This window comes from Toxotes jaculatrix, chromosome 9 (assembly GCF_017976425.1).
Source record: "Toxotes jaculatrix isolate fToxJac2 chromosome 9, fToxJac2.pri, whole genome shotgun sequence".
In the NCBI taxonomy this organism is placed as follows: Eukaryota; Metazoa; Chordata; class Actinopteri; family Toxotidae; genus Toxotes; species Toxotes jaculatrix.
Window position 1 is genome coordinate 18,402,990 of NC_054402.1, and position 15,963 is coordinate 18,418,952.

The 15,963-nt window shown below is 40.8% G+C and overlaps 4 protein-coding genes across 4 annotated transcripts; 2 read left to right on the forward strand and 2 right to left on the reverse strand.

Moving 5' to 3' along the window:
- Positions 1-1,483: 1,483 nt before the first annotated feature.
- Positions 1,484-4,137, reverse strand: rps25 (ribosomal protein S25). The gene is made up of 5 exons (XM_041046193.1): positions 3,998-4,137; positions 3,298-3,387; positions 2,968-3,151; positions 1,630-1,728; positions 1,484-1,535 (listed from the first exon to the last, which is right to left on the reverse strand). Exons 1-4 carry the CDS (start codon positions 3,998-4,000, stop codon positions 1,634-1,636), a joined length of 372 nt encoding a protein of 123 aa, XP_040902127.1. The 5' UTR covers positions 4,001-4,137; the 3' UTR covers positions 1,484-1,535; positions 1,630-1,633.
- A 55-nt stretch (positions 4,138-4,192) lies between these two features.
- Positions 4,193-6,045, forward strand: trappc4 (trafficking protein particle complex subunit 4). The gene is made up of 5 exons (XM_041046192.1): positions 4,193-4,474; positions 4,852-5,026; positions 5,231-5,334; positions 5,494-5,620; positions 5,771-6,045. The coding sequence occupies exons 1-5, from the start codon at positions 4,264-4,266 to the stop codon at positions 5,847-5,849; spliced, it is 696 nt and encodes a 231-aa protein (XP_040902126.1). The 5' UTR covers positions 4,193-4,263; the 3' UTR covers positions 5,850-6,045.
- A 65-nt stretch (positions 6,046-6,110) lies between these two features.
- On the reverse strand, positions 6,111-11,753 carry slc37a4a (solute carrier family 37 member 4a). The gene is made up of 9 exons (XM_041046191.1): positions 11,564-11,753; positions 10,686-11,366; positions 10,115-10,347; positions 8,672-8,915; positions 8,136-8,294; positions 7,970-8,055; positions 7,262-7,375; positions 7,002-7,140; positions 6,111-6,823 (listed from the first exon to the last, which is right to left on the reverse strand). Exons 2-9 carry the CDS (start codon positions 10,831-10,833, stop codon positions 6,657-6,659), a joined length of 1,290 nt encoding a protein of 429 aa, XP_040902125.1. The 5' UTR covers positions 10,834-11,366; positions 11,564-11,753; the 3' UTR covers positions 6,111-6,656.
- cfap45 (cilia and flagella associated protein 45) lies at positions 11,459-15,886 on the forward strand. The gene is made up of 12 exons (XM_041046619.1): positions 11,459-11,473; positions 12,545-12,655; positions 12,835-12,947; positions 13,195-13,339; positions 13,452-13,622; positions 13,739-13,917; positions 14,156-14,285; positions 14,450-14,596; positions 14,798-14,911; positions 14,997-15,190; positions 15,396-15,620; positions 15,741-15,886. Exons 1-12 carry the CDS (start codon positions 11,459-11,461, stop codon positions 15,805-15,807), a joined length of 1,611 nt encoding a protein of 536 aa, XP_040902553.1. The 3' UTR covers positions 15,808-15,886.
- The last annotated feature ends 77 nt before the right edge of the window (positions 15,887-15,963 follow it).

Consider the following 15,963-nt stretch of genomic DNA (forward strand, 5'->3'; position numbering starts at 1 on the left):
ACTGAAAAACAGAGGCGGTAATGCCTGCTCACAGGCTGATGCTGGAAGAGCTGATGGGAGGCGCATCTGTCAGTGGCGTGCATCCTGCAGTTTGTTTTTGCAGTTACTGCTTGAGGTAGTGCCGTGCGGTGACAAAGGGACGTCTGACAGCATCCATCACCCCAAGACCCCGTGTCCTTCGTGCCCCCGAGCAAACATCTGACAGTGGAGATAGCTTCTTCATTTCATGCCATTTCTTATCAATATCTCATAACCTTTCGATGCCCGTGGCTTTTCACAGACAAATGGAAGACATAAATGATGAATCTCTCCCACCAAGTTAGAAATAATCCATCTCAACCTGAAAACAAGATCAGTTGAGTCAGGATGTCTCTTTGAATTTACTGGATGACAACACTAGGTGCACGTTGTAGGAGCAGAACTGAGGACTTTCATTACTGAACACGCTGATAGTAATTCAATGCAAAACACTAATGAGGTGTGAACGTATCCAGCAGCGCAGGCTCATGAGTCAGTACAACACTCATCCCAAGTGTCCTATTTTGAACAGAATAATGCCTAAACAGCTTTGACTGTCTGTTTGCTGCAATGAGTAAGATTGGCTTCATTAACCCACATAATGCCAAAGTGAGTGCATTTTCAAAGTACCCCAAACCAATCCGATTTAACACTTCAGTTTCAGAATCTACAAGAAAGGGAATGGATTCTCGTGCCCGCTAACCCCCAAAAAACTCAAAGCAGTTTTGTTAAAAGCACAAAAGCTAGAGACTAAAAGTCTAAAGACTTAACTTTTGTACATTAACAAAGTTCTGTGCTTTTATTTATGGAGCAATTCATTTCCTCTCATTTCAACAGTGTTTGCCAAGAAGTTCATCAAAAGCACCTGCTTTGTATTATCGTTGTCAGATCCCAAACAGCCTCCTCCCTCAATTTTATGGCATGTTTTGCAACTTTATTTTTTTCCCCCCCAGTAAAAGAGTTCCTCAAATGTTTTTGCACAAAGAATAAAAATATATTTTTATCGCCCATGGGGACGTTTGTTCTTTGTAGTTAACTCGTTACCCAAAGCCGAGCTGCAGCTGTGAGAGCACTTACCTTGGTCTAATGTAAAGGTTTGAGTATCGTCTAAAGTACACACGACATTCAGCTTTTCAGCTGGGAAGAGACAAGAGTACACAAATGAAACCCATGTGAATATGGGGAGACCATGCATATCTGTAAACAGATCAGTTCCTACTGAGAAAACAGTGGGAACTACTAAATTATTGTGCTGCCTGGTTAGTGCACAGTTTATTGCTGCCATCCCTAGCTTGTCACATTCTTAGCTGCTTGTTAGATTGTTTGACACTTTTTTTTCTTTCAAACTTTACCATTTCTTGACCAAGACTTAATATTTTGCGGTATACGTCCACAGGTCCACCAGCATGGAAACCAGTTAAAGACACACGAACAATAAAAAAAAAACAAATTCATAGCTGATATATCATTTTTTCATTTTTTATTCACCTTTCATTACAAACAGGAAACAGGAAAAGCTGTAAGACAAAAAACAAAATGTGGGTCAGTGAATGCAGCTTAAAAAAAAAAAAAACAGAAAATAAAATATATACGTAGATGATGCTGTTGTACCTCATTATGCTTTCTCTGCTGCTGCCTCCTCATCTCCACCCTTGGTGTTACGTGTGTAAATCAGCTGTGCTCTGTGTTTGGACACCAGTTTGATCATGCCTGCAAGACAAAACAGACCCATGATCTCAGTTTAACAAGTTTGTTACAGTAACAAAACAAGCCATAAGTGCTTTTAAGACAATGTGACCAATACATTTTCAATGAAATCTAATGAATAAATCCAACAGAGAGCAAACCGTTCTTCTGTTACAGGTGGCAGGTTTCATATAGAAAAACACTAAAACAAGTTCATCACTAGATATCTGATCTGTCAGCTTGATCACTGGCAAGAAAGCAGTGATCTAGCCAGCCGCTAAAAGAAAGCACTACATCGTTAAAATGGTTATATGTCACTTTTGTACTGTTGTTTTCGTTTAGCAATTTTTAGTTTTAATCTTTGGAAGAAGAGTCTGAACGATTTCAAAAGAAATGACTAACACGATGTTGCAGTTATGATTAGTGATGTTAGCAGTAGTCACACTGCACATTATCATTGTATCGTTTTGGAATAACTGGCATGGTACATAGTGTGTAAACATTTATAAATGTTAGGCAGAGCCAGCAAGCAGGACTGATGACTGTGAGGCACATTGATGGGACAGGCTTAATGTTGCATGACAATACTATGGATGACAAAATGTGTTATTGTTGGTATTCCCAACAATAGCTGCAGCTAAAACCATCTCCACCTCTGCTCCTAATGCAAAAGACACATATTCTGGAGGGTGAGATTACTTGGCTCGAAGAAAACATCAAGAGCCAAGTTCTCATTTACAATCTCTAAATGACTTTTACACAGATCGGATAAATTATTCAGGGAAATAAATAATTCATGGTAAACACATGCAGACATCTCATTTTTCTGCTTCTTTGGCTAAAGTTCCACTCTTCACCAAAATAACTTTGCCGGACATAAAAATCAAACACTAATTCTGTTATCACCCAGAATATTAAATTCTTAAATTACATGTGCAAACAAACTCTGTACTTAGCACACTATTGCTAAACAGATGACGGCCATCAGTTAGTGCTGGCCTATGTAACTTTACCAGTAATATTACCTTAAAATCTAACGATTAATCTTTCAAAATGTATGTTATGTGGAAAATAACAGAGGGTATAAAGTATTACTCTGCACACCACACTCTGACCTCTATGCCAACGCCACTATCACAGACCATCAAGATTATTTCCTAGTAATAAACCCCAACACACACGTGATTCATCAGGACATAATCCTCTTTTTTGGGGATTCAACATGCCCCATTTGGGGCTATGAGCTCAAAAAGTGAAGTTCACCTTTGGCAAGCAGTTCCTGGAGGGCGTTCCTTGCCAGGGAGCCGCGGATCTTCAGCCTCTCTGACACAACAGCGGGGGTGATGAGCTTGTAGTTGGGAACTTCTTTGTACAGCTTGTCGTAGGTCGCCTTGTCAAAGAGGACCAGGTTGTTGAGCTTGTCCCTCACTTTACCCTTGGACCACTTCTGCTCAGAGTGGAAAAAAAAAAAATTAAAGTGATCAGTGTGTTTCAGTGCATGGGAAATTTCAGTGGAGCAGCAGCTTAGTCAGGACAATTATTCAAAATGAAAAATAAAGGACAAACTCTGGATCTAATGTAATCACTGCATACCTTCTTCTTGGCTTTGCCTCCAGACTTGTTGACTGGGTCCTTGTCCTTCTTGGACTTCCCAGAGTCCTTCTTCTTGTCTTGCTTGGGAGGCTGCAATCATAAAACAACAAGCTGTAACCCATCGCACCATCTTACACTCAAGACAGAGATACATGTGGGGCCCAACAGCACATTTTAGCGAGGATATGTTTGTGAAATACAACTACACTTCTACGAGAAACTATCAATGACAAGAGGTGCCGGGCTGGTGGACACATCCAGCATCGTATGTTAGCTCGACTGGCCGGCATGGGATGGCCTTGTCTGCGTCCTCAGAGACCATTTCTAGCCTCTATATTAGCACTGCCGATTAATAATCACTGAACATTGCTCTAGTTCGTAAATGCTAGCGTAATGTGTACATAAACACATATACTTAACATTTATGCGGAGTTACTATAGACATCTTTATTCGGCTCTTTTTCTGTAACCACAGTGCAGCATGAAAGCGTGGTGGAATTAGCAAGCTAGCTAGCTAACTAGCCAGCCGCTAAATGTGTAAAATGTAACATGTAACTACTTAATTCACACTCTCTCATCACAGAGTAGGGGGACACAGTCCCTTCGCCATTTATTCCGAATACATGGGACTGGAATAGAGTCTCCGAAACACGAGCAATTTCAATTTTGTTTCGACAAAACGTGTAATAACTGTCCTCACCATGTTTCCTCGTCAAGATGTCGGAGCGAAAGGAAGTTCACCCGTGCAAGAGCCCCTTTGACAACCTGTACATGCGGAAATGGTGCGAGGAATTATGGGAACTTGAGTTTTCTCGTGTTTTCTCGTTATTCCTTATTTTGTCCATTAATATCGACTCACCAGACTGCTACTGCACAACAATACGTACGCGAACCATTAAAAAAGTCAAACTGGGTGAGAAAGAGCTCGTTTAGACGTTTCCAGTATTTTGACACCGTTGAGGTCACATGACCGTGTTGTCAGCTGGGCAGGACGTTGCAAAGATGGTGATCTTCAGTGTGTATGTGGTGAACAAGGCTGGAGGTTTAATTTACCAATATGACAACTACGTCCCGCGAGCGGAGGCCGAGAAAACATTTAGCCACCCTTTAGATCTGGTGCTCAAACATCACGACGAAAAGGTCGTCGTGTCGTTTGGACAACGGGACGGAATCAGAGGTAACTCCTCAGACCTATCAAGAGCATAGTGTTAGCTCATTTTACTTGCTAGCTACTGTACAGAAGACCGTGAAAGACCGCAGATACGGTAAAAATAAAATGGATCAATGGACCAGTTGTCTGTGCTTAATCAGATTGCACACATTTGAATGGTTTGCTATGGACAAACTTGTTCCAGCTGAGTCTTTGCCGTCTGCCTGTATGATACTTAATTTAGCATGTACAGAAACCTTATTGCACCATGGGGAAATTCCTCAGGATGTTCTCTGGTGTAAGTGGTTGATCCTTAGGCTGCAGAACTTTTCAAAATTTGGTATTTTGTCTTTAAAATGTATCGTGATCTGTGTATGAATAAAAGTCCTCTTGTTATTCTCCAGTGGGACACGCAGTGCTGTCCATCAATGGAGTTGATGTGATTGGAAAGAATACAGCAGAGGGAAAGGACATCATTGAATACTTGAAAGACCCTTCAAACTATCCAGTGTCTATTCGATTTGGACGGGCACGTCTGAGCTCCAATGAAAAGCTGATGCTGGCATCCATGTTCCACTCGTAAGTTATATCTGTGTCATATTTATACTGGGGCTGTAGGGTGGTGTAGCAGAGACAGATTCAAGTCTGAGCAAGGTGCTGAATACAGTCCTTAGGACATCCAGGGATCTTCTTCTATTTTTAAATCCTGTGTAAAAGTGAACAACAGAGATCTGTGAGTCTGATGCATTTCAAACATTAACTCTTATGTTTTTTTCTCTTTAGGTTGTTTGCTATAGGTTCACAGCTATCTCCTGAAGTTGGCAGTTCAGGGATTGAGATGCTAGAAACAGATGTCTTCAAACTCCACTGCTTCCAGACTCTCACAGGTGAATGGTGTAAACAAAGTGTCACTGTGGGTGAAAAAAAAAAGACCACAAAAGTACCAACAGTTTCAACAAGTTTTTTTCTAACTTTGTATTAATATATAACAGATGTTTTTAACTGATATCTCTCTCACTGTTTGTCCTGCTCTGTTCTATTGTCAGGAATAAAGTTTATTGTGCTGGCAGACCCTCGGCAATCCGGCATCGATGCACTGTTGAGGAAGATTTATGAAATCTATTCAGATTTTGCCCTCAAGAACCCATTCTATTCTCTGGAAATGCCAATCAGGTAATAGGGACATTACATGAGAGGATGGCGATGTCCTCCACTTTGTTGTATCGTTACAGGTCTTAAAATGATCACTTGTTACATTTCAGTTTGTCCAGTGTCTAACACCCACTTACACTGATGTCACTGTAAATTTGTGTGGTTTTTCAGGTGTGAACTCTTTGATCAGAATCTGAAGAGTGCACTGGAGATCGCAGAGAAAGCTGGCAACTTTGGAGCTGGATCTTGAACCAGAGCAGACTGAAGAGTCACCATGAATTTCCCTGAACGGCCATTTCTGATCACAAGAGTTTTATTGAATTTCTGTGACTGAGGACCTTGGAGAGGGAAATTAAGTGGATTTTCTTTGTTACTTTGGGATTTGACGCATTGTAAATACATAATATTTTGTAAATACTTAAAGATTAAACTCTCGTGTGGTAATACCTCATAGTTGGTCTGTTTGTGGTTACAAATTGTCATCTACTGAGCATCGAGCATAAACTGAAAATGACTGAAAAACATAAAGTATCATTTATTCTTTGACTGTTCTCATAATGAAGACCACACATTGTGCTTTCCTTTAAAAAAGATGAGCATTGTATAGATCTATTGTGTAATTCCATTCATTATTCATTATTACAACGCTTTTTTAAAAACACAAACATACCAGTTTTGAACCAGGTTCAAGTTTTGTCGTTTTGTCACTGTAATGGTTCAGTGGCATTAAGAGAGAAAACCTTTCTCTAGTTGTGTTTTTTCCACATTCCACTGTATAACATTCAAAATGTGTAGTCACTTATATTCCCTTGTTATTGATGTAGTGTTTATAGACTGTAAGCACTTTATGTCGAGAAGCACCTTGCAAAACAGGTTTCTGAGGAAAAAATGCTCAACTTCTATGAGCTTCATATTCACCTGTGCTTTATGACTGACTGAAAAACTACTATGATATATAAAAAAAAAATCAAGTAAGAAAAATATGAAAATAAAATGATGGCTCAAAATATTCAGTTTTCCTATGGATGCAGAGGATGAGGTGTATTGATGTTTTTTTTTAGTCTGCCTTCTTGGACACGTAACCCATCTTGGTTTGGATGTTGCGCAGCAGGAAGAAACCCACAGTGGTGACACCACAGACGATCTCTGCCACCCAGAAGGCCATTTCCCAGCCGTGGTGCTTGGCAATTGTGCTGAATGGCAGTCCAGACAGGAAGCCACCAACTGAGGAAAACACAAACGTTTATGTTAACTCCAAGGATTACAGAATATAAAAACAGAGCTCTGGAGTTTAGTATCTTACAATATATAAACTAAACCAAGTAAAAAGTGTCACTAAGAAAGTATTGGTATCTAATTGTATTATTAGTATAAAGCTTGTACTGGCTCCCCAACAACTTACTGTTGGCCATTAGGGCAACAATAGCATGTGATGTCCCACAGTAGTTAGGTGGGGCGCTCTCATTGGCTATAACTCCAAACAATGCTATTGGTCCGTAAGAGGAGAAACCAAAGGCAGCACCCAAGCTGAGTATCCACACCTGAATGTAGAGATGAGAGATACACCCATGAGCATAACAAAGTCTGTCATCAAGCGTTCTGCATTAAAGAATATCTCAGTAATTCATGTTTGTTTTCCAGCATCATGTCAGTGTTAGATACCTTTGAGCTGTCAGGAGTAACTGTGACTCTGAACAGGTACATGGACACAAACATTCCAGCCATCATGCAGATCAGGATGAAGTGGCGGGGATTGCCATAAATTCTCATGCCTTGCTGTACAAAATGAAAGAAATATATGCATTTACTGGTTTTGCTGGCTATGAGCAGAATCACATACAAAATCTACATCTAATGATGAACTAAAAAAACGTTTAAAAAACGTTTTTAAATTCTTTTTTTATTCTTTCAAGATTTCCTTCAGTCGTGAGATGGAGATGAAACAGTGTAGACAGGTTAGAGAGTATTTTTCAGGCTGCTGAGACATTTGTGACCTGGAATGTGCAATTCAATATTAGAAACATGATCCTAACATTTTTACCCTCTGTGACTGACTGTGAACATGTCACCCTTTTCCCAGATGCAGCTCCCCTCTGTGCCAATCATGAACAAATTTATGGCCTTATTGTATAACCTAATGGGTGTTATGTGGTGAAAAGAAACTGAAATAGGAAAGCAACTAAATGATCAAATGTAACATTCCTTTGGGGCAGTCCGTGTACTTTCATAATACCTACACCATTTCCCAAATTACAAAAAAATAAACAGATATAGGTGAAGGTAGGATAAAACAGTTCCAATCAAAGCTGGTCTGTCAGTGGGATAATAACTATATAAATTCACTCAGATGTTTACTGCATGCAAACTCACTTTGGCCACAGCCTTGTCAGAGAGGTAACCTGCTGCCAGGCTGCCCAACAGGCCTCCAACCTCCAGGGCACTCATGTATGAGCTACCTATAAAGAAGAATACAGTGAAGAATATAGTGATTTCTCAACAGAAATGGGAGGTGTCTACTCTTATCCCTCCGCCATACCCACGAGTGTAGACTGGCCCTTGTCCTGAATGAGAAACAGCTGGCCCCAGTCGGTGCAGACGGTCTTCACCCCAAACACCACCAGGTAGGACACAGACAGCAGCCACAGGTAAGGCGACAGCAGAAACTCAGACAGGGTGCTTTCATTACTGGAGGATCCTAAATAGGAAACAGACAGAAGACTAATCATTATCACCAATCTTGTTTTTCAAATTTTATTTTTTTGATTAATGCATAAAACATCTCTTCACCACTTCGCTACTCTCACTATTTTCTCACTTTGCCGGTGCATGAGCGAGACACAGCTCACACAAGCGGCATGTGAGGGGCACACTGGGTACAGAGTACACCAAGTCACCGACCTTTAGTCACAACACAAGAGGCACATGCTGTACAAAAACACATATACACATATCTGGACAATGCACAGTTATGTGTTAACTGAGTATTGACTGTTTTTAAACAAGTAAAACTTGTTTCTGATTGTTATCAAACTGAATAATTATAATAAATTATTCAGTAAAAGTCCATCTCACCTCCTTTGCTCTTCTTGGCTGCTGCCTCTATATTGGGCAGCCCCACGTCCTTAGGCTCATTCTTGATGAGCAGCAGGCAGACGAAGGAGAGCACCACACAAATCATTCCAGAGACAGACAGTATCGTCCTCCAGCTGTAACTCTGGGCCAGCACTGTGGCAATAATGGGGCCCAAGCTGCCAGCCAGATTCATGCTGCAGGACAGAACTGCCCACCATGTCCCAAACTGAGAGGGCTCAAACCACTGACAGCAGGCAAGAGGAAATAATGACATGAAATAATTAAAGCGCTGACAGGTAGTGTCATTATCTTACCTTTGATATACAAGGGGGATAAAATAATAGAACCAGCGCAGCACTCTGACAGCAGGGAAATAATTAAGCGCGAATCATTTGACAGTTTCCATATTGCATGATGTGACAGACTGCAAGTCAGGGAGGTCAAACAAGGCAAGGAAGAACTTTTCACTCAAACTGTACATATTTTATAACACTGGTTTCATCTTTCAGGCTTACATGCATTGCAAACATCTAAGTGACAACCACAACTGGTGAATACTGAAGAACAAGAAGACTGTGATAAAGTAAAGCAAAATCTGGTTTCATTAGAAAGACATTAAAGATATTAAAGCCCCTAAAAATATGTTTTCTCAACTGGCTTCTTACTATGGGAATGTGGATCCTACATGAACACCAAAAAGGGATTAGCAACATTTAAATTAAAATGTGTTAACAGCTGTGGGATTAATTGTCCTAATAAGGCAGATTATTAGAGATTTTAAGAGTAACATTCCCTATAAATATACCTGTGGATGTATTTTTGTGATTTGAAGTATCTTATTTTTTTTTTTCAATAAAAATATTTGGAAAAAAAGGAAATATAACATATAACTATAACAAAGGAGCAAGGATGTGAATTCTCAAACAATAAAAACATATCCTTGTCTTGTGTAACTTCTATTAACTGTACATTTTGCTACCATTTAGACATTAGAACAATTTCTCTTTTGTTGTAGGTTTTCTTCAGTATTTTTGATCAGCCTTTGTGCTCGTAGGCAAGAGTTTGTTGAGTACACTATAAACAACGTAGTTTTATTTATTGGTCTTGAAAATAAATGGGCCACCTAAGCATAGGACATCTTTTAATAAGCTACAGGTATCTTTTTTTTTTTTTAACTATTTTTTATTATTAATTAGATAAATCTCAATAATTATTTGTATGTTACTTGTTTGATTCTAACCTCTGCAAATAAACAAAATTCAATCCTTTCTTTCATTTCTGAAATGAAACTGAACTCAACTGTTCTTTTCCCCCAGGTTTACGATAAGATGTATTATGGTGTCTATATATTCTTAATAACACAGGAGAGAAAAATAAAAATAAATATCTTGAACTAGACATCAGTATACTGAAACATGTTATACTGGCATGTGGCTCAGGTACCTTGCGCAGCACCCTGCCACAGGGAGGCCAGCCGAGGCCTTGGCCAAGGCCGTTGAGAAACCACAGGGCAGAGAAGACAGCGACAGTGGAGGACCAGGAGAAGACCACATTGATGCCTCCCACCATAAACAGGCCAATGGAGAAGAGCCAGCGGGCGCTGATCTGGTCCGAAAGCACGCCACTGATGAACTTACTGATAGCGTAGGCCAAAGACTGGCTGCTGGTGATCATGCCTGAACAGAGAGAGGACAGGAGAGGAGGTGTGCACACAAAGCAAGATTTTCTGGTCCTAAATATCTCAGACGTGTAGTTTAAAAGCACATAGATAATAAGTAATGTGTGATAGAATCATACCTGAAATCTAGATTCTACACAGAAAACATGAAATATAAATGAGCATGTTGACATTTTAGGGGTAAATTATACATCCTCCCTTGGATTTTTACAATTTTCAAGTTTAATAATAAGTTATGACTTTTAGAATAAAGTATAGGGTTTAATTTAAAAAAAAAAACACCTATGCAGTGTAACAATCAAGCATAAGGTCAATGTAAAACCAAGTGTCTCATACCCAGATCATCCTTATCCAGCTTAATCTCTTGCATTAGAGAAGGCATCACAAAGGAGAAAGTCTTTCTGTTAAAGTAGTACAATGTGTAACCCACAAACATGGCCAGAAATATAGTTCCTCTGTAATATCCATAACTTGCTGTAGCCATGGCTGTAGACTGAAGTTAGTCCCACAAAAATGGAGAAAAATAATAAGTCAATCCGTCTGACAGACTTCTGCTGCTTGTGACAGTGAACTTTGCTTCAGGATCCACTGTACAGAAGCAGCTGCTTACAAGTGGAGAAGTGTTTGCAATCAGTAGGGGAGGTTAATGGTCAACTTCTCTGCCCCAAAGCTGATTTAATCTGGGTCGTTCCCAAACGCTTTAGACCAGACAGAAAGGACCTGGAAAAAGGATTTCAATCAGTTTGTGACATCAAAACTGTATTCGATCTGTTGTTTCCTTCAGGCACCGATTAAATAAAAGGATCCTTCTACTTGAACAGTGACCTTGGTGTTCTTTTCCCCAGTTGCTGTCCGTCCATCCGAGGATGTTATGGAAGGAGTACTCAGACTGAGGTGGTTAATGATTCTCTGGGGAGTCCAATAGTTACTGCAGGTTACTGGAGACCAGGGGGAGGCTCCTCTCCATGTGAGGCATATGGGGGGTGTGAACTGTGGTGATCCCCAACAGCAACAGACCTAACAGACAGAAGGAGAGACAGCAATTCAGATTGTATCTGTTGCTGTCCACAAATAAAGTTGCACAAGTGATCACACTGATCAAGATCATGATGGCGTGTGGGCAAGTGGGTGTGAATAAGGCATACAATATCAGCATAAATTAAAAAAAAAAAACTCAATGAAGTAAAGTACACTTAAAATAGATGATACTTTACAGTAGGTGGTCCGGTGTGTAAAAAGTGCAGTATGTTGCGTTATAATCCTCAAAAAAAAAACAGTCTTTAGCGGAAGCGAAGCAGCAGCCTTTGTATGTCCACCTCCTCGTTTCTGTGTAGGAAGGATATCCGCCTGAGTGCTGTTTGCGTTTTGGACTTTTTCGGTGAGTAGCTTGGCCTCACGTTTTCACTGTGGAGCAGCTCACACAGCCTGTGGGAGAGGAGCGTGTGAAGTTTCCGCATCATGTGGTTTAACCGGCGCCGCCCAGTCAGGAAAGCTGCTCGCACAACAACACTGCTGTTTTAGAGATGTTACTAATCATAACTGTTGTAAAATAAATAAATAAATAAATAAATAACTTAAATGTTGAAAGAACACATTTCAAATTAACATGTTATGATTCGTTTAAGTGTTAAACCGTCGCCGGAAAAAGTAGCTGAAGTTTGTTCTTAACACTCATTGTGTGGGTAGATAACTTCATATAGCATTTTTAAACAAGGCCATTAGAGCTGTCAGTCTCTCTGTTTATGGCTCTTGTTGTTGTTTTCTATTTGCAAACAAACACCCGTTAAAACATGCTTAGGATGCTAAATTTTCCTTTCGCGACAGCAATGACATAGGAGCCCCTCCTCCTGCTCACCATGGCAACATACAACAAACATTAATAATTTTTTCCAAAGGGCAACTCTTAATTGCAGCCACGTTAACGTCTAAGAATAAGAAAGCGATATTTATAACAAAACACTTTTATTAACAGTCCTTGAAACAACAAACTATACTAATTCGCATTTAGCAAAGTTTTTTATAGACTAATTTATTGTCCGTCTCCTTGGACTCCAATAACCATAAGGACAATGGTAAGTTTTAGGTTAAAATAAGGCATAATACCGTTTTTCAAACAGCTATTAAATTCTTGTTTTCGTTGTGGTTAACAGAGGACGGTTGTGTGTTCACACATGTGGTAATGTTAATCCCTGTAGAGACGTGCATCCAGCTCCACCACCTCAGGGAGCCGCTCTTACACCCGCCGCTACTGCACACGGGCCCCCACCTCTGAGGTGGACGAAACCCTGTTCGGGAGCTCAAAGCCGGTGAGTGAGTGTGGCACATAGTGTAGCAGCCTACTCTAGACAATGAATTTCTAATGGCATAACCAGTGCTCCTGGGCTTATACCATCAGTTGATAGCTTTGTTATGAAATCCATCATGGAGTGGGATATCAGAAGTTATGAGTGGGTTTATGAGATGTTTACTGTATAACTCTGCCCAGGTATCACCAGGCAAAGGTGGAAACTCAGCCTCCAAGGCCAAGGATAAATCTCAGAAGGACCAAGAAGGAGAGACTATTCAAATCATCACCAAAGACCTCATTCGCAATCTCAGGTGAACTCACTCACATAAACTCCACAGATTGTCCATCATTATGTCCGTGGTTATGAAAAGCGAAGCACATTTTAGTACATACAGTTTAATCAACTACATTTTATAATTTCAAAATTATACTGAAATTTTGAAATTGGGTGATGTACTTATCAAGTTACAGTATCACAAAGGTGCTTGCAACACAGCAGAACAGAGACCCAACATGGACATTTAACAAACACCACCGTGGGTCACATTATTTTGTCAGGATCCCACAGAAGGATCCTTCAAGAGAGTCCATTATTCTTCCACCATCTGAGTTTAAGAGGATCACCTCAACATCCCAGGTTCTCACCAAGGAGGAGAGGGAGGCCTTGAGGGAAGCTTCTCACATGAAGAAAGAAGAAGAAATTGTAGGGAACATGAAAACCCCAAATAAAAAAATGGTTCTTTAATTTGCAGATTAAAAGTAGGTCAATAAACCACTTACACCTTTTTTTTTAAAAAAATATATCCCTCATCCAGAAAGCAGCAGAGGAAAAGAAGCGCCAAATCTATGAAGCAGACCTGTCGCGTAAAGAGAACCATGCCCTGACTGAGCTTGAGCTAGAGGCCCGGGACCGTGCGCAGCGCTTGGTGGAGCACGCCAACAACTTGAGAATGGAACAAGAGGAAGAGATCAAACAGCTCAACAAAGTAGACCACAGCATTTTAAAAAAAAATGTGCCTAAACTTGAACCCACCAATCACTGGCATTTTTTTTTTGTATGAACAAAGTGCACATGAACATTGGATCTTTTCTGTCCCCTCAGCTGATTCTAGATGCTCAGTGCCAAGCCACCCGTGACGCCCAGATCCAGGAGAAGAAACAGATCCAGGAGGAGCTGTCACAAGAGGAGAAGCGTCTGGATGCCATGATGGAGGCGGAGCGCCGCAAGGCCTTGGAGACTGTGGAGCAGATTGAGGAGCTGCGCAAACAGCAGAGGATCAGGTAAAGGAACCTCTGCTGAGAAATGCACACAAAATCATTCAGGGATTTGATTCACACATGAGTGAAGAAATCGTTATTAACCTGATGGTATCTTTCTTGTGGGGAGGGGGAAATGTTTGCCTTTAATTTATTTGACCCAGCAAAACCACTTACATCCTCGTCATAACATCCTTTTTCCAATTATAGCTTGTCCTGTATGGGTGTGTGTGTGTGTTGTTGTGTTTGATTTACATTCCAGTGGAATGCAGCAAATCTACGACCAGATTCGTCAGCATCAGGAGGAGAAGCAACTGCAAGATGAGGTGAAAGAGGTGGAGAGACAGCAGATAAGAGAGAAACAGGAGAGAATGAACCTGGAAGACCTCCAGGTGCGGACACCAGGGGGAGACACAGCCCACTTAGAGACAATGCACACAAACACATTAAAAAAAAGACAAAATACACTTACATGCTCAAAAGAATATGCAGCCACATACACATAATACACTTGCACTGGAGTCTGTTTCTTGTCTGACTGGTTGTCTTCCCCCAGGCCCTGGAGAAGAAGAGAGAGGAGCAGAATCGTCTGCAGGAGGAGGTCATGCAAATTAATGCTGAGACCATGCGGTCCAAAGAGCAGAGGAGGGAGAAGGAGAAGCTGGATGACATGAGAAGCTTGGAATACATCCGAAAAAAAATGGTCAGATGAAAAGCATGTTATCTCCATACACAGTAAAAAAAAAAACAATTAGACTCACAGTACAGGGAAAGTTCATGCCCATGGAACTCAGTTCAACATCTGTCAGTATTCAAATGCACAAATTTTCAAAATTTATTTATTATAATAGTTTCCCTTTGCAAGCGGGTTGTTTTCTTGTCTTGACATTTGTGACCTCTGCAGGAGCGGGAGGCAGAGTATGAAGCTGAGCAGAGACGAATCAAGAAGGAGAAAGAGCTGGACATAACCAGGCTGAGGGCCCGACAAGAAAAAGCAAAAGACTACAAGGCAAAGCAGGTCAGGAATAAAACTGCCAGTTGACTTTGAAAAGCCATAAAGGTGACACGCATGCTCTAATCTTGTGTGTCTGTGCATTTGGAAGGATGAGCTCCGTGCTCAGAGGAACCAAGAAACTACAGAGAGAGAATGGAGGAGAAAAGAGAAAGAGCTGGCTGTAAAGAAAGCACAAGAGGAAGCGATGCTGACTGCGGCTCGCTTGGAGCAGGTTCAGTGCAAAGAGCACTTCCTGTCAATCGAAGCTGGCCGGGAGAAGGCCGAGTTTGAGAGGGTTCTGAAGTGAGAAAGTTGTTTTATTTATTTTTTTAAAACAAATTTTGGCATCATCGGGTCACTTTCCCATAAGATTCTGAGTAAAAAGAGATTATTACTTACAATCAGTGTAGTAGAAATGCTCTTAGTACTCAGGCTTTAATATTTCCATTTATTCTTCCCATTTTACTGATACTCATTTTCCCTGCCACTTCTACCTTTCTCCACACAGGGCGCAACAGGAAGCAATAGTCAAGCAGATGGAAGAGGAGAAGAAGCAGCATCAGAAAGCGCTGCATTACTCAGAAGCCATCCGACAGCAGGTGAAAGAGAGGGAGCTGTCAGCCATAGCAAAGCGCAGAGAGGTCTTCAAGGAGGCCGATCGGCTGAACGAAGAAGCACAGCAGAGACAAATGCGGCTCGATAAGATCAAAGAGAAGAAGCTGAAGGAGCTCAAGTAAGTAGGGGAGGGTTAATAGACCTTTTTTGATATGACTGTCATATATGGAAATACAAGCTCTACTGTGAATGCATCTACAGTGTATAAACCTGACGTGTCATGTTTCGCACTGTGCAGGGCAACAGGGCTCTCTGAAAAATACTGCAGTGAAGTGGAAAGGAAGGCGAGGGCCAGCATACCCTGAGTCATTACTGGATTTAAAGAGTGTGAGGCTTTCCAAGGAATTAATTTTTATTTAATTTTTAATGTTGCATAACTTGCTCACACACAATATATGTACCTTGTGTTCAGAGTGCATGGACAAATTAAAATCACCTGGAAGAAAACCTGAATGCATTTA